The 26,302-nt window shown below is 35.6% G+C and overlaps 1 protein-coding gene across 1 annotated transcript; it reads right to left on the bottom strand.

Moving 5' to 3' along the window:
• Positions 1–3,226: 3,226 nt before the first annotated feature.
• Positions 3,227–24,218, bottom strand: LOC121868219 (hexosaminidase D-like). The gene is made up of 12 exons (XM_042368530.1): positions 24,055–24,218; positions 21,399–21,464; positions 20,692–20,746; positions 19,999–20,196; positions 19,391–19,540; positions 18,457–18,640; positions 18,136–18,207; positions 17,684–17,879; positions 15,345–15,509; positions 14,062–14,172; positions 13,673–13,759; positions 3,227–12,345 (listed from the first exon to the last, which is right to left on the bottom strand). The coding sequence occupies exons 2-12, from the start codon at positions 21,425–21,427 to the stop codon at positions 12,147–12,149; spliced, it is 1,446 nt and encodes a 481-aa protein (XP_042224464.1). The 5' UTR covers positions 21,428–21,464; positions 24,055–24,218; the 3' UTR covers positions 3,227–12,146.
• Between the last annotated feature and the right edge of the window lie 2,084 nt (positions 24,219–26,302).

Below are 26,302 nucleotides of genomic sequence, written 5' to 3'. Positions count from 1 at the left end.
AATTGAAAACAACCTTTTTCTTACCCCCAAGAAAATCCCAATAGAAGACAAGGAATTAAGATTTGTTATTATTATTTTGGCAATTGTTGTTGTCCTGAGCACTAATCTAGGTAATTTTTCGTTAACCACCCATCAACTTTTTTAAGATTTTTTCTCTTGCCATTTAATAAATCTCTTCGACAAACAAAAGAATTTACATGAATTTAGTTGGGCATTCCAAAAAATAAACGTGATATTCACGATTTATTTGTTGTAATAATAAAAAAAATTGTTAAGTCCCAATTTGATGTTATGATGGCAAGCAACATCACTCTCGTTTATTCATTTGTGTGGGGCGAAACCCCCCGGCTAAGTAGGACACGGCCTGTTAGGTTAGGTAAGGTTAGTACGTAGACCTAGTTTTGTTTTAATTTTTTTCCCATGAAAAATAAATTTTTTCGATAGTTTTCTTGGTGTTATAGATGATTCTGAAAATTTTTGGAGGTGAAAATCACTCGTTTTCAGCCCCCCCTCCCCCCCCAGCCAAAACCCTGCATTTCCAATGTGGACCCTTACATTGTTGGGGTGGGAATAACTAAAAAAAAAGTGATTTGCCCCAAAGATAAATGTCAGTCATATAAAACAGCAAGAAAACAAAACAGTGATGGGTGGTTAACGAAAAATTACCCTAATCTATGTTAATTTGCATCCCTTTGGCTACACCATTTACATTACAGTATTCACATGACAGTTTCATAAACAGGACCACTTCCCAGTGAGCTTTCCATACACACGAGCAATTCCGTTTCTGGTTATTTGATATATTGGAGAAAAGATGAACCTACCTATCCCAGGATGGAAGAACTGGTATATAGTTTTTGGTTAGTTTAGGTTAGGTTAAGTAAGGTATGGAAAGGTCGTTGGGAAGCGATCAATCGTATAGCATTCGGGCATTTGTAGGGCAAGTGTTTGTCAACAGATTAAAAGTTGTAAATGATGGTGGTTATACAGGGTGGATACAAGTCCATTATTTATGAAAGATTGGAAAAAAATTAATGAAAATTGCAGCTCCTCATCATTTGATGGGAATTTGTTGAGGTAAGAAAGTTGTCGTCTTGAATAGAAAGACTATATTCTAAAGTTGCTGTTTACCTGCACACGCGTTCCACAGTATTATCCCCCCAACACCAAAAAAATAAAAAAATGCACAATGATATAATATTTATACCTTTTTTTCCAGGTATTGCTTCAACCTATAAGTCATTGTGCCAGAAGCAATAATGAGTCGTCGACAGACCCCAAATGAATTCCTTCAGCAGATCATCGGCCGACCTGTTGTGGTTAAACTCAACTCTGGTGTAGATTATCGAGGTACAGTAATTTAGTCACATCTTACTGGAATTTTGTTTTGGTGTCTGCCATACTTTTTACTGATTTATCTTCAAGAATGTTGACTTATTCTCATCCACTGGTGTTCATATATACTACTCATTTAGCTACAGTACTTAATATTTGAATTAATTTTTAACAACCTATACAGTACTATATCATCATCTTTATGCTCTGGTGCATTTATTAATACTGTATAGTTTCAATGTTATACTTAACGGGTACCTAAACACTGTACAGTACTATACATTAGTAACAACATTCAGTGAGTACACGACAAACTTCATTTAAGATTTTTTGGATATTATATACTTTCTAGATGTACAGGGAGTATGTAATAACAGACAATGTTATTATTATAGATAATGTACATTTTTGTGATTCCAGTTTGTATCAACAACTCAATAAATTGGTTCCTAATATTAGAAGCCATTTTATAACCGCTATATATTGTGTAGAATGCATTTAATATTTAATGTATACGAAAGCCTAGAGCTAGACTAACCAGATAATATTAGGGTGTTTAAACATCAGGTGTGATCCATAAACAAAATATTGCATTTCTGTAATTTTCCAGAAAAAAACAAAAAACAAAAAATTCTGATCTTATAGGTGTACTGGCATGTTTAGATGGCTACATGAACATTGCCCTGGAACAGAGTGAAGAATACTTGAATGGGCAGCTCAAGAACAAGTACGGGGACGCATTCATCAGAGGCAACAATGTCCTGTATATCTCCACGCAGAAGAGAAGAGGCTAACACCACATCTCACCACTAGTATTGTTTTTTTTTTGTTATAGCATTAAATAACCTTTATTGCTCCTTAATCATGCAACAAGTATAATTAAATGTACAAGAATGTGAGGATGTTTTTAATGAAGGGCAGTAGAGGGAACTTTTCATTGATATTTTTCTATATAGTCCATTGATTCATTTTGATCCTTGTATATTTATTAATGTTAATTAAAAAGCAATTTACTCTTTTGAGATCCTTATTTCTGAAGGAGAGTTCAAGGAAAGGAAACAACTACAGACACTATCATAATACAAAGTCGACATAAATATTTGAGTTTGTATTACATACGGTATCTCAGAATTGCCCAACAATGAATATACCAGTTATTCTACTTAAATTTTATCTAAATACATTTGGTTATTAATATCAACTTGACAGGTTAAATGGAGGATTGAACAAGGTATTCTATATTTTTTTTTGTCATTCTTGTGTTCTACTGCTCAAGAAATATTGGTTTGATATGAAAGCTAAATGGGTAATAGTGTGTGTTGCTCTTAATTATGATCAGCCTGGCCCTGCAGCATAGCGACATACCCAAGACTTGTTGCAGTTAATAAAAACCCGGATCTAGGCATATTTTTGGGGGGTCATGGTGATTTATTCAAGTGCAGTGCAGTACAGTGCCCACAAGGGGGATGAATCACAAACTTATCCTGTATTATCAGTGTTTTCATTTGTTTTAAAGGTACATGTACTGTACTGTAAAAGTGTAACATTGTATTTTTACAATATTGTTAGGCAAAGTCAGGTAAAATTTTTGTTATTGAATTCTACTTGTAGTAACCAAAGGTATGGTTTTTCAATTAATGATTTATGTATTCTTTAAAGGAATTTCAAAGGAAGAATAAAAAATTTCTATTTGCATTGAGGTTATCACTTTCTTTAAATTCTGATGTTTATTCATGTATTTGAGAAAGAAAGATGTGGTGAAGGCTGCTGCTCATGGTGAGGGAAATGAACAGTCAGGAAGCAACTGAGAGTCGAATACAGTATAGCACTGAGTAGTTTGGGAAAGGTGATGTACTGTAATGTGAAGTGGAAGGCAAATTAAATCTTTCAATGCAAAATCAACCCATTTTAATATATAAAACTAACATTTAAGACTACAGTTGCATGTAGTGACACTAACACTACAAAAAAACACTTAGCTGTATGTGATGTCAAAACAGGTGCAGAGTAGAACCACTCGGGGTTGAGGATGCAACTAGTTCTGAAATGGTTTGATGTCAAACAATTGAGTGGAGTCATGTTAATGCTCAGCACCAGTAACTCCTTTTTTCTCCATTTTAGGATACCATCATACTAATGGATCTCTGTAAAATCAAGTATAAAGGAAAAGTTAAGTGCAATTTTTAGACCGCAGTCATTAAAACTAGAACCCTGGGCCTTAAGGTTTCATCCCCCTATACTTTGCTGGCAGTACAGAGTTGTTTGCTCCCAATGTATGGGTATGAAAGTAAAATATTGTATATCTGAACACTGAAACTTCTAATGTGTTATTAAGGTAAAATGAAACCCATATACTTTAATCACATAAACCATTTATGTTCCAGCATGAAACAAAAGAAAAGTATATAGCTTTCTCACTTACAAAGTGAAATAATATAATCTTCATACTGGTGACAAACACACAGTATGCAAATCAATAATTTTCTGTACGGTACATACACTGACAACAATTCTGACCCGACACCACCACTTATAAATATAATACACTGAACATCTACACACACAAAAAAAAAATACTAATGTAAAACCTTTCAGCACTCTAGATATCCTATATAGTGTGGCACACAAATACTGTACTTAAATAAAGGACTACCCAAATGAGAGAAATCATGACTTACTGGTGTATATTATGTATACTGAAGAGCTTGTCCATCTATAATTCAGTATCTAATGACTACATTCTCAGGAGGCCAGATCATGAAGAACTCACTCCAAAGAGAAAAGTATTAATCATAATATTAATAATTATATAATGGTTCATCCCAATATACTCCATCTCGCCACTTCATCCCCAATACTGTATATACTTTTACTAACTTGCCACACCTTACCTTACTCTGCCAGTCACTCCTTGATCAAAGCATACCCTGAGTTAGATCCCCTTACGGAGTCTTCAACCTGCACCATATGAAGCTTTGTCTCAACCATATGTGCTACTAGTTAACCTTCTAATGTAGACTCCACACTTAATCCAAGCTGAAAAAAAGCTACACCCATTACTTAACAAATTGAAAAAAAAATAATAATAAAAATCACCCATCCCTTAACATGAGTTGAAAAGAATAAAATTGCCACACCCACCAGGTAGAATGTCACTGTTATCTAAACCTGTTTGTGGATCAGCATAAACTCCTTCTACACAACACCTATAAAAATATAAATGACAAAAATCTTACCTGTATAACTACAGTATTATGTAATAAAAAACCCATCCATAACTACCATTCCTTACAAAATTAATTAAAATGTTGTAATACTTACAAGACATTGAAAATAGACAAAACCAAGCCTTCAAAATTCAGACTAAATCTATAAGATTCAATAAATACCCAAAATGCAGATAAACTTTTAAGCTGTATGTATGAAGGCAGTTCTACTGTATATTATGATACATTTCAAACTGGTGGCATTAACAGTGCAATATTGTGCAAGTAAATATTCAATCATATCAAATGCCAAATGCATAAGAAGTAATGTTGATTGTGGGAAGAAGTATTGTACAGTATATGAGTAATTTATGCACTTGCAAGGTGCTAACTGTGCCACAGGTCAGATATTAGCATTCTGGATTCCCAGCCATTTAAAAAAGTTTCACATACTGTACATCCAAAGCCATTCAGATAAGATGTGGGTGGTCATATGACCCTAAGAGACAACCATGAGTAAATACTGGCAAGATCATGGCCAAACATTACCATTTACAGTACTGTACAGTATTCATGTGACATCTCTACCAGCATAAACCATCCACCATGGTTTTTCTCTTAGGTGTCTCGGGTGGCAGTTATACTGATGAGTTTGGATACCGTTTTCTAACCCTTGTATGATTGGTAATTCAGTTAAATATTAGTAACAAAGACAGAGCCATATTTCATGAAGCCAAAAAAGTCTGATTTAAGATATAAAAATTAAAAAAAATACTGCATACACATATGCTTCACTGGTTAATATTCAACACAAAACATTTTAAAGCTTCATAGAAGCTATTCTCTTACAGTAATTATACAATAGCAATAATGGACACATTAATGCCCGAGTTTAATAAGTGTTACAAATACAAGTTTTACAGCACAGTACTGCCTATTCTTCACAGCCATCCTCCCAAAAGTCTACCCATTCTTCCCACATCAAAATATTTTCTTCCCACAGTAAAAAAAAGGTAAAACCTCTTTTTCACTTACCACTGACTCACATATTCTCCTAACTTATCTGGCTGTTAAGTACAGGCAAACTGTATTAGCTGTGTACTGACAAATAATAGTACAGACTCCATTATTTGTCTGAGACATATTAAAATTTATCATATTAAATCTAGATGAATTATCATACGCATGATAACTTTTCTTAAAATATCATTACACATACAATAATATAGGTCACCTACAGAATTCAGAACTGACAAAGCATTCTGATCTTCTAGAATTGAGACAACATGATTTTGTTATTTTTTATACTAGTGCTTAGGTCTATATCACTATTATTCATATAAAGCTCAGATCTGCAGCAAATATATAGTGTTGTTTAGTATAAATTATTACCGTATGTTCTAGAAAATCATCTTTAATTTGACAGTTTTAAGTCATAGCCTTTTTTTGTATTCAAGAAATAATTTCACTAATAAAATAACATTAAACCTCTCATTAACAGACTATCCATTTTGTGAAAACTCCTATTTAGCAGTTGGGCTTAAATTTTCTATTGTTTTCCGCTAATGGGAAAACATCAATGGCAAAATCTGCTAGTGAGAGATCTTTCCTTTACCAAACCTTTCACATGTTTCAGCATGTGTCTGTACATTTAAATTCATTACTGTTGTCATCAGGGGAAAGTCCATAAAGTGCGAGTTGTTTTCCCTTATCAAAAGTTAAGGATGGCTGAGAGGGTTACAAGGGCTAGACTGCCAATCTAAGAAAAATAATCACTGCTTACATGACTTACCTACAATATGGCAATATATAAGATGTAGTCTTTGCGTGAATTATACTATACAACCATCTATTATGTTAATACAGTATTTGCCCCCTAAATTGCATTTGTTTATCTTGTTAAAGCAAGTCATGGTTACTGATTATGCAAATGCAAGGGTTATGGTAAAACCTTTTGATACTGTGTAATTACCTATTTCTTATAGCCTCCAAGGCCCCCAATAAGTATATTCTCAATTTAATGTCAATCCTCTATCACTGACATCACTGCACCAATTTGTCTGCTATTGAGAAGCCTCATTGTATGTAGCTTGAAAAACACTGTCAATCTTAATAAAATAGACAGATTGTTGCAGGTATTATATTTCAATAAAATTGTGCAGGTTTAGATATACAGTAATGCTGAAACAGGAAACACCGTAAAATGCACATTTATGTAAAAAAGTACAAATGTCTACTTAAATGACAGAGAACAACCATTAATAATAAAAATTACATCAATGATAAGCAATCAGATGAAGCACGTTATTAAATATTTACTCAACACCCTTCCTGATTCTGGTACTGTATCTGGCATGCATGTTCCATCATATAAAATGGGCAACCCATTCACAATACAGTACAGTATTCTCAAGGATTATGCAAGTGAATGAATCCAAGTCTTCAGTCACATTATATGTTCTTCCAAGTACAGTACACAACCTCAAAATCACCAACACCATACTGTATATGACATACCTATACACAGGTCTGCATCACACTTGTGCAGACCCAAGGATCACAAATTAAAATTATTACACACACAAAACACTGAATGATATGAAGAAGGTACAGTGCCTGACCCAAAGACACCACATTAATCATATATGTATTAGAAGGTTAACACTATAAATTAATACAGTATAATCTGTATTCACCATCCAAAGACCTGGTGCATATCCTTAAGGAGAGTTGCAGCCAGTGAATCTCTCTCTATTTTTTTTAAATCAGTTGTTTGAATCTTACACGACATCATTTGTACATTAAGTCTTAGTCAAGCATCTATAATATTTATCATGACAGGTCTTTCATTTTTTGGAGGCATTTTTTTTCATTTACCTGGTAAAAGTGTTTTAATTTCATCACAAAAATTAAAAATGATTACTGCTAGTGATGGTGACTGACTGACCAGACTGACTGCTTCCAACTGGTTACCATTCAATGGCTGGGAGGATTGGACATGCTTGTACGGACATCTTATCCTATCTCCATTCTATGGCTCTTTTCCCTGTTTATGTGGGTCAGCCGTGATTACCTGATGGCATAGTGTCTTGGTTGCCATTAGGCAAATTTTATGGTTGGATGCCTTTCCTATTGCCAAAATTAACTTTAAATATGATGGATATCCAATACCAATTTGCATCAGTTAAAAACACTACATGATAGTAAATGTCTTACTGTTGTCTTTTACAAGAATTCTGTCTATTTAATATCATATTGAAAGAATCAGTCTTATGCCTATCCTTCCTGAACTCACTCCACTGATGCTAGTAAAAATGCATTCATTTTTTATACCATGAAGGATTTAAACATTGTTATAGGTGACATATGGAATGGCATATTCTATGGTATTATGTACATCCTCCCTCCTTACACCCTGCCAGATATTTATTCACTCTGTCCCACCACATATTTGCACTTGTTCATTAGTCATTAATATTCTAGCAAGAAATATGGTCTCTCCTGTATACAATATATATGATGGATTGATCCTGAAATCCTAGTTTATAAATTAGCTTGGATGGGATAACTTGTAAATATGCCCCTGTAGGCTCCAGGCTTAGGAACCCAAGGAAATCCTAAACTACCCACGACTGGAGGGATCAACATGGGACAACCAACTCTCCGAGATGCTCCTCATACAGCATGACCCCTAAGCGTTAGGGAAAAATGGGACAAACTTGTGTACCCAATTGTTCCTCCTGAAACATAACAGAAAAGTATGTAAGAAGCCCTAAAAGTGGGTTCTACATATACTGTAAGCCTAACCAATTTCAAAGTCAGAAATCACCTGGAATAATGAGTATTCAGCCATGCTGTCCTGACTAACACTATAAAAACAGCACGGCTATGCATGGTTTATGCACACTTTGCACAGTACATGTACCCAGGTAGCAAATGATTCCCATTCAATACACCCATTACTGCCTCATGATGTTGTAATCATAATCATGTAAACACTTGTACAAGGGGAGATTGACAACACTCTTACTTGAAAAGCAATACTGTACCTAGAATTACATATTTCAACCTAATCCCATCTTATGTAAAGAAAATATGGAACCTGCAGACTAGCTGCATCTGCTGGACAGTTGGTTGGAAAAGTAAGGTGGCAGTGCATCCTGACTTATGACAGCCTGAGATGAAGATGTTACTTATGAGCTCTCTGACATCTGACCTGTCAGCTCACAGCCTGCAAATTAACTGACCTTTTACTTCCCTTTTTGGAACCACAATTGTTGAATGGGAGGAGCCTAGTCCTCAGATTATTATCTGACTATTGTTGGTTATGACTTCCCTGGGTTCATTATTTCCAAGCCTACAGGAAGTATATTCATGAGTCATATCTAAGAAGCTTAGGTTATAAGTGTATTATTATTACTGCATTTAACAATGTAATAAATAAGTGAACAGTCAAACACAACACCCAAAAAAAATCTGCACCCCTGGGCCTGATGGGCTTTGCAACGATCGCTGACTAAGGCCATGTTCATTTGGTCAGGTGTGTCATATTGTATAACACTGTAAAGGTGCAGAAAATTTTGTTGTTGACTGTACATTAGGGTTTAATAATGAAAATTGCCTTCTAAATGGCAAGCCAGAAACAAAAATTATTTTTTCTCAAAGTTAAAAAAATATTGATGAACTCAATGTGGATTCAAAATACAGAACTGTACAAGGGTCCCAATGGAACCTGCATAAAACAGTCTACCATATTTCTAAATAGTGTTGTCTCTTTACTATTACTTATGCTACTGAGCTTGGTGTAATACACAATTTACAGGGTAGACTTGTGCTGGAACCTGTACATCAAGCAGTTATACTAACAAAAAATTTACCTTTTGCCTGCACCATATAAGAGTCAATATAGGTTACAAGTCTTGCCTCTACCACCCAAGCTCTTAATGAAGATGTAGACCTTGAGTGTTCAGTAGGTGTTGATTCTGGAGGTAGTTAAATAGTTTTCTCTCTGCATCAATAGAGATGAGGTAAAATGGAAGATTTTAATAGGTAAGAAGACTGAGAATTCTACCAATGAGAGGTCACCAAGAGTGGAAATGGAGAGAAGGAAAGGAGATAATCATAGTACCTCAGTGCCAAAATGTTATGACTTCACATTTAAAATAAAACACAACGTACTACAGAATATTTCTTGTCGTCACACAGTAGATGATTTGACTAAGGTATCTAGTTCAAAACAACATTAAAATGGTGAACTGATACTGAAATCCTGTTTTATAAGTACAGGCATCGATACAAAAGTCTGTACATATACTTAACATAAATGATATAGTCACTAAAATAATCCAAATGGAGTTAAAACACTTTCACTCTGAGGCAACAAATAATACATGAATAAATCTCTGAAGCCTAGAAATATGTGGTAAATGACAGTATGGGTCAGTACAGAACAGAGCTATGAAGGTGGACACAAACAAGGAACTGATACTCTCTCTCTGACAGTAATAGTTAGAGGGGGATGGTGAGTACAACATTTACAAGCCTGAAAAGGCTGAAAGTCTTAAATTTTCAACTGAAACAGAACTTATACTTATTTTTTAATTATGGTGTTCAACAATGACCAGTGGCAGGTCAACATCAATATTTTGACACTGCCACTCACAATTACATTGTTCCTGTACATCTGTACACCTCTTGCACTAAAAGAAATAAAATTTGGTTAAAAATAAGTGGAAAGAACTATTTTAATACTGTGTATCAAAACAAGGAAGTAGTAAACATTCACTAAGCCAACTGAAAGATACAATACAATGAATATATTTACATAGTACTGCAGTGTCATTTCTGGAGTTTACACCATTTTTTTTAGTTACTGTACTGGTAATAATACAACTCTCATTTCTCGCTCCAACCTCCTGAAGATCAAAGCATTGCTTATGTGCAGTCATGTCCTTGAAAAAATATGTAGCACAAAGGCAACATACAAGAATCTCACTTATTTTTTTGCCTGGTAGTTAAATAATTCAAAAGTAATAAAAAACATAAATATATATCACAGATATCCAACTGCCCTGACCAGGCCACTGGTCATTAAAATAGCAAAATTACTGGCAATTGCCCTAACTCCCTCAACCACTGCCTTCAAACAGAGGTGATCACACTCAGGGGTGAGTAACAAGAGAGGCCCATGTTATTTCTCAAAAATATTCCTTGAACACTTACAGCCACAGTCGAGACAGAAATGCAATGCTTCCTTACAGTTTGGCAAAATTCATTTAACCCATTGCAGTATGTCTATCACAGTATGTACAGTTACAGAAGAAAGTCCTTTTAGTCCCCCGTCCCATCTATGAACCCTGAAACTCATGACATGTGAATCCGAGACATCATACGACCCAATGCACCATCTATGGGCCCTACCAATGTGTGATGTCTCCGATCCACTGGTTCATGAGTCTCTCAGGTCAGAGGACTGACGAGACTTTTTTCCTTGACTATACAGTAGTTAAAACAACTATCTGTGCAGGTAGGGGTCGATATGCTCTGAAATTTTAAGTGTGACTAGTGACAGCCCTCATATACCAAAATTTATCGTCCGTCTTCTCATATTGTTTCCCACAAAGTATGCACAGATAGTTGTTTTAGCTACTGTACACCTCTTGCATAACATTACTGTACATGCATGTAAATAAGTGTTTACTTTCTAACTGCAGGCATAATGAATAAGTCAAGTGCTATCTGAGAAAGTAGAAATAATTTATGAAAAATGTAGACAAGATTTTATGGAAAGTATATACAGTGTTGTTCCTAAACTGGATCAAGTGGTGTATAGTCAGTCTGGTTAATAGATAGTTCTAGTTACTCGTTAAAGTTCCCTAAACCAGATACAGTATATTCCTGAACAGTACTTGTACATTTTTTTTCAGTTTCTAGTTACACATTGATCAAAAATTAAGCCAGTAACACTAGGAAAGTTAGAAAAAATATACTGAAGGATGAACAAGGGAGGAAATGAGGAATGCAGGGAAAAAAAAAGGAAAGTGAAGACTTGTTCTAACAGCAGAAAATTCTTATGTACCCGATGCAACACATAGAACATCCTGGAAAACCCCAATGGCACCTGAATCATATTACTGAAGAATTATGATTAAATAACTCTGGTTAGTGGAGACATAACTGTATCCTGAAAATTAGAAGCAGAGTCAAGCATAACATCTACCTGTATTATGATATGTATGTGACTTAAGACTCAGTAAACTGAGTCTTGTACTGTACTGTAAAACATCTCTTTATCGCTCTTATTAACAGCAGGTAGAGCTCCTTTCCTTTCCCTGCCAAAAGACTTAACTGGTAGGACTAATAGATGTGCAGAGTGAAAATATTATCACTTTTGTATTACTGTATACCATTAATAGTCTATTCGCAAATGCAGAAACTTAATATAAAGTATAATATTCCATTTAACCGACTGATGTAACAGTGGCAATACGATTTTAAAAGTCACTTTTAATGATTATTTCTGTAGTAATATAATTGTGCAAAACTTGTAAAGGAAAAAAACAAATAGAATAACCAGTAAATTGCTTCTCTTAAGTCTTGCTTTACTTAATATTCTATCTTCTTGTAGTCTCTGACTCTGCCACCAATGAGAATCTGTTTTCTGCATTCTTCAATCACACTCTTGAGCTTCTCCACAAGCGGATCTATGAATGAGCCGACCCACTCCTCCACAGTGTCCTCGTAAAACACTTCCAGCATCCATGGGATAAGGTGAGTTCTCAGCTCAGTGAGATTTTCTAGAACCCTAGAAGGAAAAAAGAAATGTTTACCTTTAATTAGGATGTGTTTGTAAAGTATATAAATCTAAGAGGCTGAAGAAACTGTTTAACTCAAGATTGGATAAAGCAGAGTTGGCATTTTAAGATTAACTTCAACATAAATTTCAGTTTCTATAATGGTCCTAGTACATTTTGTCACTGGTTCAGTTAAACCTAGCCTAACATAATCCAACTTAATCTACCCATGGCTTCATTGCCTCCAAAATAAAGACATTATTATCTAAACTTAATAAATACAACACAGCATTCAATAAACTGGTGACGAATTGCCCAGTGGCAAAATGTCAGCCCACCATCTATAAGACAGCATACAAATATGAAAATCATACTACACCATTAATCCAAAAAAATAAATAAATTAATTAAAAAAGTAAGTAAATGTGGTAATCCTTCATTGATACTCTATTGGAATTCAATATGAAGGTGCAAGATCTTCTATTTATCAAAACTTAGCAATATTTTAGTTCCTGTCACAGTTTAGGTGTCTAAGCAACTGGTTTGCAATTTAAAGAATTGGTGACTATACAATCAGTCCTCGACTTACGACGGGGTTAGTGACCGACGACCAGGTTGTAAGTCAAATTGGTCGTAAGTCGAAAATGCGAAAATAATACATAGAAAATCTAAAATGGGTGTCTCTTTTTCTTCTCAGCACCACGAGAACTCTCAATTTTATGCTTGCCAGCCATTTTAAATGGAATTACAAACGAAAATTTTGTCAGTACACAGCGCGATCACTAATGTCGAGACTCGAAAATATGTAATTTGAAAAATATTTTATACGACTGCGGCGGTAGTAGGGTCCGGGTGGTAATAAATGTCGATTAGGTCGTAAGTCGAGGAGTACCTGTACAGAGTCGACCTAAACCTAAACGAAGTAAGAAAGAAACCAGTACATTCAGGGCTTTTTACCAGTCATGACACCACAGATCAAGATGTCACAAGCAGTTACTGATAATATGTGTACATTTGAAACATTTAAGGAAAACATTTTGTTCAATATTTGTCTTTATTTTGTAAATTTCTTCCTTAAATTCTCAACCATTTTTCTTAAAGATCTAAGCTGCAAAAAAGTTTCTTTGGATGATAAGTTTTACTAGGGAAGGGGAGGAGTGGAAGGAAGACCTGAGTCTAAGGAAACCCCCCCTCCCCCCCACAAGCCATATGGCTAAAAGCCCTGATAATACACTTCAGAAACTGGATGGAAGCCATAAGATTCTACCCAATCTATTAATTTACATCAAACACCATCACCCAATGTACAACACAGTAACATGATGACAAGACACTCACTCAATGATTGGGTTCATTATATTTTCCACTTGGACTGGGTTTGTGAAATTCCTTGACCTTAGGTAATCGCTGAACCAGCCCAACATTCTGAAATAAAGAGTATCCTGATATTGTCACCGCTATACTTTAGAATGTTCTAAAGAAATAGTTATGCCATGTTACCAGCAACTATGCATAATACTGTATTAATGCATCATGCATATTTTATAATGAGAAGGCAAAATGCCACTGGTGTCCTTTTCTTCTCTCGTTTTAAAGGCTATGACTATTTACAGAAGTTGGCAACATGAATATTAAAGAAATGTGGGAGAGGTTAAAATTATGGTATCCATTACATAAAATGAGAACTGGATGTGCATGGCACAATAAATAAATGTGGAGGCTTTTACCCTTCTGAGTTACTTATAGCTTGGTACTTGCATACAAAGTTTGACCACATCTGTACCCCAACATAGATCTTGTGGCCAGGGTAGGAGATGCACTGTTCTATCACTTGGGGCCTGTAGGAAACAAGAATAACATTCAGAGAACAAGTGAAGTTTATTATTTTGTTGATGGGATATTTGAATTCCGTGTTGCAGCATTCCAACATAATTTATTTTTTCTTGACCAGCAAAAGAAGCTATCAAATATATGTATTGCTTGATGATTCTAACAAATGAGGTAAATACTTATCTGAAAGACAATTACTGAAGCAAATAAAATTCCAAGAGGCTATACAATCAGTGTCCCCTTAACGTACATGATGCTTTCATGAAAGCATGTACAGTAACCAGATGTTTGTTAAAGGATTGCAACCAAGCTTACCCACACTGATAGCTGGCACTAATTAAATGATTAGTACAACTCTCCTATCACAACATTAGCCCACTGAGAAGGGTCTAGAAGACCAAAGTCACCATTAAAGACCAGTAGCTAAGACATTCTTGGTACTAAAGCAGCTTGTGCTCACAGACCTTCCCTTGTCCATTACTGGCTACAATTAATTTCCAGTAACAAGCTTCAATCCAGACGAACTCCACAATAAAACTCAGGGGAGAAAGAAGGGTTACATGTCTCCGTGTTCCAATTTGAAATACTCTACATCTAAAACTAGTGCAGTACTATGAAGGTGGCATCAAAATACCATTCATGAGCACCTGCACCTCACAAAGGACCAAGACTGGTTTAGCTCTTAGCTTGAATAGTGACTTTCATCCCCCCACTCTATCCTAAGCTACAGTTGCAATGCGAGAGTCATGCTTATCTTTAGACTGAGTCAGCTATAAAAAGTGATAGCTAAAAATAAAAAATAAAGAAATTGGTAGTTTTTGGCAAAAATCCCATGGAGGTAATATTTACGATTAATTTTAAGTTTAGTTTTAAAGGCTAACAAAAAATATCTCCTTCTTTAATGTAACAAAAATGTCTTACATTTATGCACAGTCACCACTAACAAAACTAACTGGAGATTATTCAGTCACTTCAGGTTCCTATACTCTCATTCACATACAAACTCTATCACAAATTCACTCTCTCAACTCTTCTGGAATCATACTCTAGATCCTCTATACCTTCAAGTTCATCTTATCATCATACAAATTTTGCTCACTGTTTCTCCCTCAGTAACACTCACTCCTCTATAGGAATTACACATCGTTACAAGTGAGCAATATCACTCATCAGGACTTACCTTGGAAATGGAACCACATTGATGCGATGGGGGAAACTCATCTTTTGTGAGACATAGTCATGGTCAGCCTCGGTGAATGACTCATGGGTAATTACTCTCAGGCATAAACAAAGGCAGGGGAGGGCCACAGGTAATAACTCACATAACACAGCATAATGATCATATCTGTTGGTATATGAGAACACTTAACACTGTGAACTAATTTGCACAATGTGTATGGCTACTGACTAATAAATATTATACACAAAAATTACACTTGCAGATATGATCAGTACTGTAATGATAGTAATGAGATTAAACTTACAAGAGATATAATATCACCAAGAATAAGAAAAAAGAATGTTGGTATGAGAGTAAGAGCTTCCAATACTTTAAAACAATTTTGACTTCTGCTCCTCTAATATTTGCTCTTCCAACACATTTATATAGTAACTAATCATCAAGTAAACAGAAAGTAGCACCTAAACTCACAAAGAAGACCAAACACATAGTCTCAGTAAACCCCTGCTATATTATTGTATGATAATGTGTCTCAGTAGTTGCTGTGATATAGACAACAGCAGTACTCATGTACTGTACCTTAATTGTATGAAATACAAAAATAAAACAGGGCTGTGTTCCAAGAACATGGAATCTACACACTGATGGCGCTTAAACTTTGTACTTGTAGTGAAATTCAGGTAGCTGACCATGGTCGACGAGCTGCCCCGCCCATCCCATTTACAAGTTAACCAACCAATGGCCAGGTCTTTGCCTAAACGCAAGATAATTAAAAAAAAAAAAAAAAAATATATATATATATATATATATATATATATATATATATATATATATATATATATATATATATATATATATATATATATATATATATATATATATATATATATATATATATATATATATATATATATATATATATATATATATATATATATATATATATATATATATATATATATATATATATATATATATATATATATATATATATATATATATATATATATATATAAGCTTTTAACAATCACCTTAAGCTCGGCTGCCATAATGAATGAAAAAAGAGGAGAGATGGTCTAGGTACTGTGTAGACTAGTGGTTGATGGATGGAGATGTGTTTACTGTTTACTGTTTACTCCTGGGAAGAGGGAGGGCACTGAGAATCTGGAGTGCTAACCTAAGGCCCTATCACCTGCATTGGTTCAAGTACCACCATCATAGGGGCAGGTGGGATGTGAGAGCAGGGAGTGATGTCTGTGCCCTGATACCACCTGTATAAAGTACTTAAGGTAGCAAAAAACCTGGGGTGAAGCAGCAGGCAGCAGACCTCGAAAAAGAAGAAGACACAGTATTTCAAGGTGCCTCTAAGTTCACTATACCTCACCTTACCAGGGGGAGGACAAGCCATATACACAAGGCTACATTGTAAAAATACAATCCCTAATTAATTTGCTCTACAGCAACAAATCAAGATATGCATGGCTGCAATATAAAGCAGTAAGGGTTTACTGTACAGGGGCAACAGACCTTAATATTTGAGAAACGGCTCTGCTTTATTTTCCTCAATTAACTAAACTAAAGAACCCATTAAGGTGATGCAGTCATGCAAAGAAAAATGGATGTAAATTGGATGTAATGTATACTATTTTATTCACTAAACACAATTTAACTTGAGGAACAGGGTCAGACATATGGAAGACTGGGAGGCTATGGTAAGGAGGTACACATGACAATGAGGTGTCATAGTGGAATAATATTAAAGAAATGTGATAAGTTCTTTTACTGTACTGTATAAGGAGGATCTGCTACAGTTCCTCCCATATAACAGAGGGTGAACATAATCTATATACACCGTGAGTTTAGTTTTTCATAAAAAATATATTTTTTACAGTTAAACTACATGAGGTATTATACACAAAAATAATTATTAAATATTACATTCAGTTAAGTCATGTTTTATTGATTGATGAGAGATCTTTAAGTGGAGACTCTGAACTACAGGAGTTTCAGAAAGTACAGTCAGCTACACGTGACTACTCAGGGTCCTCCCAGCTCTACACATGGGTAAGGGACAGAAAGTGAGCCAAAAGGAAAACCATCATTCAGTCAACACATGTTAATTCTGGATAAAGAACTGTTTATCAATATTATAATTCCTACACTGACTTGAGTCAAAGTAAATTAGTTCATATATAAATACTGAATGGAACTAACCTTAAGCTTCCCACGGCTAAGCTCCGCTATTATTACTTTTTATCCACCTCAAAATCTTCAAAAATCAAATAAACACAATTAGATAGTGTATATTTTCTTTATGGTGTAATGTACATCACACTAACCTCTGCCAGCCTGTGAGAGCTATACCTCGGTATATCTTAAACTGATGTTTGTACTCAGCCAGAACAGCGATCCAAGTTAAATGATTATTGATGTGGTGCTGGATTGGTGGTAAAAACTGAGTGCTGCCAGTAGCACCCTTGAAAGCACTGGCCAACCATATACCATTAAAGACTGCTGAGTACCGAATGAATATATCTGAAAAAATAAAAATAAATAAAATATATGTCTATCAAATTACTGTACTAGTATATTGAAATTGTTGAAAAAAAAATCTTAAACCGCAACCTAAGCTGTTACAATATTAAAGCTGAAAAGGTTACAAGAGTAATATTTGCTTAAATACCACACAAAGATATGGAGAAGACTTAAGATGTTACTTGGAGAAGTAAGACTCTGTACAGTACAGTACTTGTGAGAAACTTTTTACAACCAATGTGACCGACACACCTACCTGGGGGAAGATCAAACTTTTTGGCTTGGTACTGCCACACCATGGGCTCAACAAGCTCACCAATTCCACTACCTAACAAAGTACAGGGTAGATACAAATTATTCAACTAATATTGACTGTAAAATTACTACTGTACTGTAATAAAAATATATTTGTATATTCATTTTCTGAATTAAGCTCAAGTTCTATCTTCAGGTATTACTGTAATACAGTACTGTATATGTATCATAAAAACACACAAGATCAACAAGAAAGTCAACACATATTATTTCTAAATACTGTACAGCAAAACTTAAAATATGTATATATATTTATACCAACTTTTAAGTCTCTCTAAAGAAATGTTTCGCATCATGTCATCCCACATGACTATAGTGAGGTGGGGGTATTCTTTTTTGATCCACCAAGCCACCTTGAACACCCAGGCCAAGAATAAGTCATTGGTGGACATTTTTTTGGCATCCATCTCATCCTGGCACCTTGGACATTTACCAATATGCCACACCTGTGTAGCAAAAATGGAGTTATCACACAGTTTACATACAAACAGCATACATTACAGGAGACCTTTGAATCTTTTTTTAACTACAATATTTTACCAGTGCATCTAAAGTCAAAAAAGGTGTAAGTTATGACAATGTCTATGTCTCAAAGGCATTACACTGTTGTCCTTAATGGCCTGCTTTAACTGTTGCCTTATGAGGAATTATTTTTCCTCGAAATCCATATAATAAATTCCACTCTATAGACCTCCCTTATGTGCAAAGAAATTATTAGATCTGTAAAACAGTATTACAAATTGTGGCATAAACAACAATAATTTACACACAAAATCATAATAAAATGGTTTTCATTAGCAATAAGCCACCAGGAATTTTTACATTACATATATAACTAAGGCGATTGAGTACTTGTCCACTTACCCTACCATTAATGTACTAGTGCTGTACTGTATTGTACTGTACAGTATACTATAATACGTACTTCAAAAACTAATCAATACACAGTAATTCTGTTAACACTACATTTCACTGACTTAAAAGCCTTGAGAGGTGTTCACTACATGAGGGACCAGACCTTAAATATAAACAAAGGAGGAAAAATTACAGCACAAAAGGAGGTCTGTTAAGCCAAGATTAATGACTGAAGACAATAACATACAGTAAAAAATATAAACACAAAATGTTTTTATAGCTTAATGGGGATGCTGCCACAACCTGAGATATAAAAGATACAAACCTCATCAGCTCTATATGTGGAAGAACTTGTCATTAGGATGTAGATCAATCACTTGTGACAAAATCTTGGCCACCAGTGGGAAAGCATCGGGGTGAGTCGGGCAGAGAGCATTAGGGTAGCGCTCTATTTCTCGCACAGCTCGGTTTTCATCATGTTTTAAGATAAACTGCAAAATACCAATCATACTACATATAAACATGGTTAGTGTATGAAGATGTATGAATGAACCTCTGTATAAATCATGATCATAAAAACTTCGAAGTGTTCGAAGGGTTGCGACTGTAAATATGATTACAATTTGTTCGAGGATGAAATTGACCACAGCCCTAAGGATACTGTACTTTGCTTTGTAGAATATCTGGCTAAAATATGATTACAGTTAATACAGTTACTGCATAAACACTAAAGTGATAGAGACAACAAAAGGGACATAACTCTCTGATATACTGTACTGCATACCTCAGCCCCCCTCATTGTGCTGGTGAGGGGAGTAAAATGCCATCCAGTGAGAAAGAAAAGAAAGAAAAGAAAGAAAAGTAGAAAAAAGAAGAAAAGGGATCGAGTATGCGCATTTCAATACTTGATTCGTGTTTACAGGATCAGGGGGTTAACCATAGCACTCACCTCAAAATGCCCAAATGTCTGAACCAAGGGGATGATGATGAGGTTGTTTTTTGCTGCAAGGATGTGTAACTTTTCAATATCCTCAGGTGAGTATGCATGTGGTGCTCTTAAGTGCGCTACTTTACCATGGTAAGGGAACATGTCTTCATACTCCACCAGTAAGCCTGTAGCACCAAATGATGATACAAGTGGAAACAACTGAAAGCACAGGATAACATCTTCAGAGTTTGTAACATAATAAAGACCTTTTAATTTATAAGAAAAACTACAGTAACAAGTAAATCCATATTCAGTATATACAATGTACCTAAGATACAAATACATGCACCCAACAACATATACAGAACGTTCACGTCCATATACCAAGGTTGAAAAAATATGTGAATATGCTAATCAACTTCTGCTTATGTTTTTATTTCCACCCGCGCGTCAGCATAATAGCCATTTGGGCAGTCAGTCTGTTCTTTGGAATGATCTTCATTGTCCAGTGATAGTGCAGTAGAAGAGGAAACCAGAGTAGAAAACCTGTGATGTTAAGTGGGATCACACACTCGCACTAAATCACATTCTTGTCACATCTCAACACATTTCACCTCAATATCACACAAACTCTCATGTACTTAAAAGGAAAATGAACTCCCAATCACTTCAGAAAAGAAACACCAGGTGAGAAAAAAGTTTCCTTAGTCTTACCTGTTCATAGTAGCTAATTCTTGGTGGTGCTCCCTTCAGATCAAGGTGAACCAATCTGCAAAACAAAACATTATATTCAGTGTTTTGTAAGTAATTTCTATTCACCATGCACTATCTAATCATCTAAGTTACCCTCATTCTCTTTGAAGTGCCAAGAACTGAGGAACCACTTATCATTTTTAGCTGAGCCATATATTTTACCAGCTACTGTACTTGGAAACAAATATTCTTTTTTTTTCTGTGCTTGTGACTATATTCTAAAAGTACCGGTATACAAAAATTTTCAACTCTTAAGTTTGTGCTCCTTGTGTCTCTACTGAGGAGGGGCCACCACACTCCCCTTATCCTTAAGTATCACAACTTAATAAGGATGCTAACTATAACAAGATTATTTTCCAACAATTAAACTGGTTTGACAAATTAACATTGAGTATTTCTAAAAATACAAAAACAAAAAATTTTACATTATCAAGTCACAATTAATGCTACTGTAGTGGACTGAGTGTTTTTAAACCAAAGAACATCCCAGAAAACAGTACTGTACCTATAACCTGGTTTATTGACTTTTAAGACCATTTCACAAGTCATCCAAACCTCATTTGAAGCAGTCTAATTTGCATATTAACAAAGGACACATTTGTCTAAAACTGAATACAAAAAGAGAAATAAAAATCTGATCTCAGTCTCAGCTGGATATGATGTCTCACCTATGAGCTCCTTCAACAGTGTCGTCCATTTTTCAAAGATAGACAGGTACTGGTACAGTACAGTATCTGGAAAAAAAATATATATATATATATATATATATAAATTTGGCTCAAATCAATACAGTACACAAAAAGCATTAAGTGTTAGAGCCGGAAAATCTATTTTATTATAGAAACAGTGTGGAATGAACCCGAATATGGAACAAGCGAGCTGAAGCTTATTTAGCTACAGGGCTTTCCCGGGATACCCAAAGCAGGTGTGACAATTACATACCGTACCCCTTAATGTATTTCACAAATAGACATTTGACGATTAAAAATTGCATTAAAGATGATACAGGAGTTCAGATAGGAATTGTCCCTGTGAGATGACACAAATATGACTGGAGGTAATACAAAGATCACTCCCTCTCCTCTGACAATTATTTTCCCTTTACTTCTCAAAACTGAGAGACTAAATGCCAATTTACCCTTAGAACATATCCTAATTGTAGCTACAGCCCTGTTCCCACCTAAATTTTTATAATAAGAAAACCTAACCATACCAACCTAACCTCTCTTGCCCTAACTTAAATCTTGACCAAAGACCCAAACCCTAATATGTAACCTACAATAACATAAATCCTAACACGAAAACCTTAAATCGGTAATGGTGTAGGAGACGGATAACACCAAAAGGACTTTATGGAACTGAACCAAATTTTCAGATGTTGTTTGGATGGTAATGAGTAACAAAGTCAAAATGACAACATTGTAGTATTTATTCATTTGCTTTTTCCTTTTTAGCCTTCAACTTAAATTGCTTGCTAGTGGGCAGGGCATAAAAAAATAGGGAAGAAACGGGGTAAAAACACCGAGAACACTGATCACATGGTAGTAATTTCACATTTCAACGTGTTTTGTCGGCAAAGAAATAAATTAACTACAGTACTGTAATTATGGCACCGTTGGATCTCCTGTGGTGACCATGTTTTGGTTCGCATCATCTGCTATATAGGAGTGTCCGCAGTCTTTCTTTACATGCTAAGAAATATACGACAATCTCATCGGGCATGTTTAGCATGATTTATATTGCACCGAATTTATTAATTTTTTCTTGAGATGTTGTTTGGATGATAGTGAGAAAATCGAAATGACAATGCACAGGTTAGGAAGTTAGATGAAGTTAAGTAACGTTAGGTCAGTTTCTGTTCATTGTGATTTCGATTTTCTTACTTAGTATCATCCAAACAGCTCCTGACAATCTGGTGCAATTCCATAAGATCATTCTGGTGATAACCATCTCCTCCGCCATTACCCTATAATCTTGATCTAAAAACATAACTTACATCAAAATAGCAAATTCTTAGGTTGAATTTATATTCATTGTGCCAACTGGTGCCAGCACAAGTAAAGTACAAAAGTTTCAGATAAAAAAGGATCCCAACATAATGACCATATAATAGTACAGAACAGAGACACCATTAAACTGATCCCCTTAAGATTAGGCACCCATGTTATTTCATCAGATGATTAAACAATCTAATGCTGACCTTACCTTACCTAAGGTTAACTGAGATAAGCTGAGCCAATGTAAGAGCTTTAAAAAAGAACATAAGAACAGAAGAATGGAGGAAACTGCAGCGGGCCTATTGGCCCATACTGGGCAATCCCATTACCCAACCCCTATTGCTCACATAAGCATCCAACCTATGTTTGAAGCTATCCAGCGTATTCGAGTTAATGATGATATATGGTAACTTGTTCCACTCATCCACTACTCTATTTCCAAACCAGTGTTTACCTATTTTGCGCCTAAATCTAAATTTGTCTAATTTAAAACCATTGTTACGAGATCGCTCCTGGTTGGATAGTATGAGTACCTTTGTAATGTCCTTTGTTTGCAGCCTAGCCTAGCCTAGCCTAACCAAACCAAACCTTCACACTCTTAATGTGTCAAGTGAATTGACAAAAACAGTCACTAAGCTAGGTCCGATATTTACAGAAATGAACCACTGAACAGTACGTATATACATAAATTTGTCGGGATTGAACAGTTCTTTCCAGATAAAATCAGACATAAGTCACAGATATTTTTTTTTTAATGGTGGCCACAGCCTCCCTCTCACTTCTTAGGTAAATTTCCCACCAGGTTTTCCTTGATCACCCAATGGACTTGCATTCTATACATTACAACAAAGGTGAAGTGAAAATGCTAAGGAAATCAGACCTTGATTAAGGCTGCATCCCCAATTGACAGCTTTACCAAAACTACACATTTACTGTACCCCAGCATCACCAAACAAAAGTATGAGCCATTGAATAAATGAATCTCAAGAAGTCTAATTGTTTACGTTTCTCTCACTAGCACATTTATACAGTATTTGTAAATAAACAAGTTAACCTTTCTCAGCATGAGACAATACTTAAAAAGATTACATTACAATAAACCTGACCTCAATATTACATTGCTTGCACCCAAAATTTCTCACTTCTTTATAATTCAATATCAACAATATAGATAATGCTGTACTGTATGCAAGATAAAGGCCGAGGGGTGATGGCTCTATGGACCTCTGCCTTCACCATGAAAGAGTCTGTATTATGCCAATGCTCTATTTAAAGCTTTTGTCAAATACCAAACTTCAATCTAATAGATTATCAAAATTTTACTAACCTTAAGTATACCACAGACACCCCGCTATGAAAGGTCAGAACAGAAATAACGCTGTGTGGACGTAGATTTAATTCACATTTGCGTAACTTTCCGAACACCAACCAATGTTTTATTATCGCGATCCCCGAACACAGACTGGCTGTGGCCTGTGGTCCTTCCAAACATAATTATCGTGCCTGGCTATCATAATTATTGCGTTTGCCATTTAATTGTCTTATATCTTACTTCTTAAAAAATACTAAAATAAATAAAATCCCATTTTTTGGTGAAACATCTTTTACCGATGATGGTGGTAAAGGAAAGGGAATTTTAAGTACAGTGCTATTTTTCAATATATTGTCATACGAAAAAGAAATTAGGAATTTGCAAAGGGTATTACACGTTATTAAGGAAATTTAAAATTATATTTCGAAATGGACATGACATCTACTAAATAAACGTGAACAGTTCAACAGAGACAATTCTGTACAACATAATCATGGACGGTATGTGTCCATGCATGCGTGCACTACAAATATTAACAAATCACGACAGTTATTACATGTTTATTGCAAAACAAATACAAAAGTATTTATTACATCACTAATGGTGCACGTTCAATAAAGCACGAATACTGTATTATATATTATAACATTAGTGCCGTCGGATCCATGCCGATGCAACAGATTTACTTGCATCGGTCAAAATATTCTGACCGATGCAAAGGTATCATTATACATATGTCAAATAATTGACCTATCGATACCGTGTTGACCTGCATAGCCCACCACCAGCTTCTGGCCGTAACTGTCACTTTCTGTACCTGAGTGGCAGGTTTTCTGATTTTCAACTCCCAATATCTCGGTTATGGGTAAAATGCACCTAAAGTGTAATATACTCGTATCATAACTTTCATTAGATGGAATTTAGGTTGTATAGCAAGGATTAGTTGGTAAATATTGAATTTAGTTTTATTTTACCTTGAATTTAGTTAAGAATTAGATTTTAGGTTAGGGTAAGTGAATTCAGGCTGCCGTTACTTACTTTTACTTTTATCCTCTTCGCCACTGATCGGCTCGTTAGCCGCTTGGGCGATCGGTCACGTCTCTGAATACTTTTCCTTTTCATTTATCCTCTTCACCAAAAGATCGGCTCGCTAGCCGCCCGGGCGATCGGTCACGTCTCTGTCACGCACTGTTGGCAAATACAGGGCATGCACCGGCTCCTGAATGTACCTGAACCTCCTCCAGTGTTGGTCAAGTCTTGGCTTGAAAGAGCTCACACTCGGTGCCGTCACACTCTCTGGTAGATTGTTCCAGAGTTTACAACCCTCACTCGAAAAAGTTTGCCCTCACAGTTTTCTGGACCTGCGGCTTCTTCAATCTTGAGCTGTGACCCCTGGGGGCGAGCGTCCGCCAGCTCCAAGTAAGGACACTCGACTGAGTAGTGCCCCCTGAGATGCTTATACACCTCAACTAGGTCACCCCTTGCCCGTCTGTAATATAAGGTAGGCAAGTTGGACTAGGACGTTTTGTATAGTAAAAAATAATTACAATTGACCTCAGAATATCTCCAAATATCAAGTGCACATGGCTGCAAAATGACCTCGAAATGTCCATGATATTGGTCAAATTAAAAATAATCGGGGCTTACAGTCCTCCCCAAAAACACAGCTGGGTGGACTCACTGTGCTCGCCATTTTCCCCACCCACATCTTATTGGACACCCCTTTTTTATATTCCTAGATCCGCCCCTGAGTCGAATGTCCATATCTGGAGTTGGCGGACGCCCGACCCACTAGAGGTCACAGCTCAAGGTTGAAGCCACAAGTCCAGAAAATTGTGAGGGCAATTTTTGGGGATTGAGAGTAAACTTTTGGAATAATCTGCCTGAAAGTGTTGTGACTTGTGACAGCACCGAGTGCGAGCTTTTTCAATACCAGACTTGACCAACAATGGCGCAGGTATAGATATATTCTGGAGCCAGTACATCCCCAGTAATTGCCAAGAGTGCGTAACAGAAACGTGACCGACCGCCCAAGCGGCGAACAGGCCAATCAGTGGTAAGAAGATAAAAGTTGCGGAATAGGGTGTATACATTCCATAGACTTTTCGGAAATCTACAACAAATTAGAGTGTATCGGTCAAATTTAAGGGTCTGGGTCCGGCCCATGGTTACATAAAGAGCTAACATTACAAATATTTACAAACAGCATGAACAGTTTGTTTCATTACATATCCCTGTAAAACCGGAAAATGCGATTTCAGAA

This window comes from Homarus americanus, unplaced genomic scaffold (assembly GCF_018991925.1).
Source record: "Homarus americanus isolate GMGI-L3 unplaced genomic scaffold, GMGI_Hamer_2.0 scaffold19318, whole genome shotgun sequence".
In the NCBI taxonomy this organism is placed as follows: Eukaryota; Metazoa; Arthropoda; class Malacostraca; order Decapoda; family Nephropidae; genus Homarus; species Homarus americanus.
Note: the sequence above shows the minus strand (reverse complement) of the source record. Positions and strands in the feature narration are given on the sequence as shown.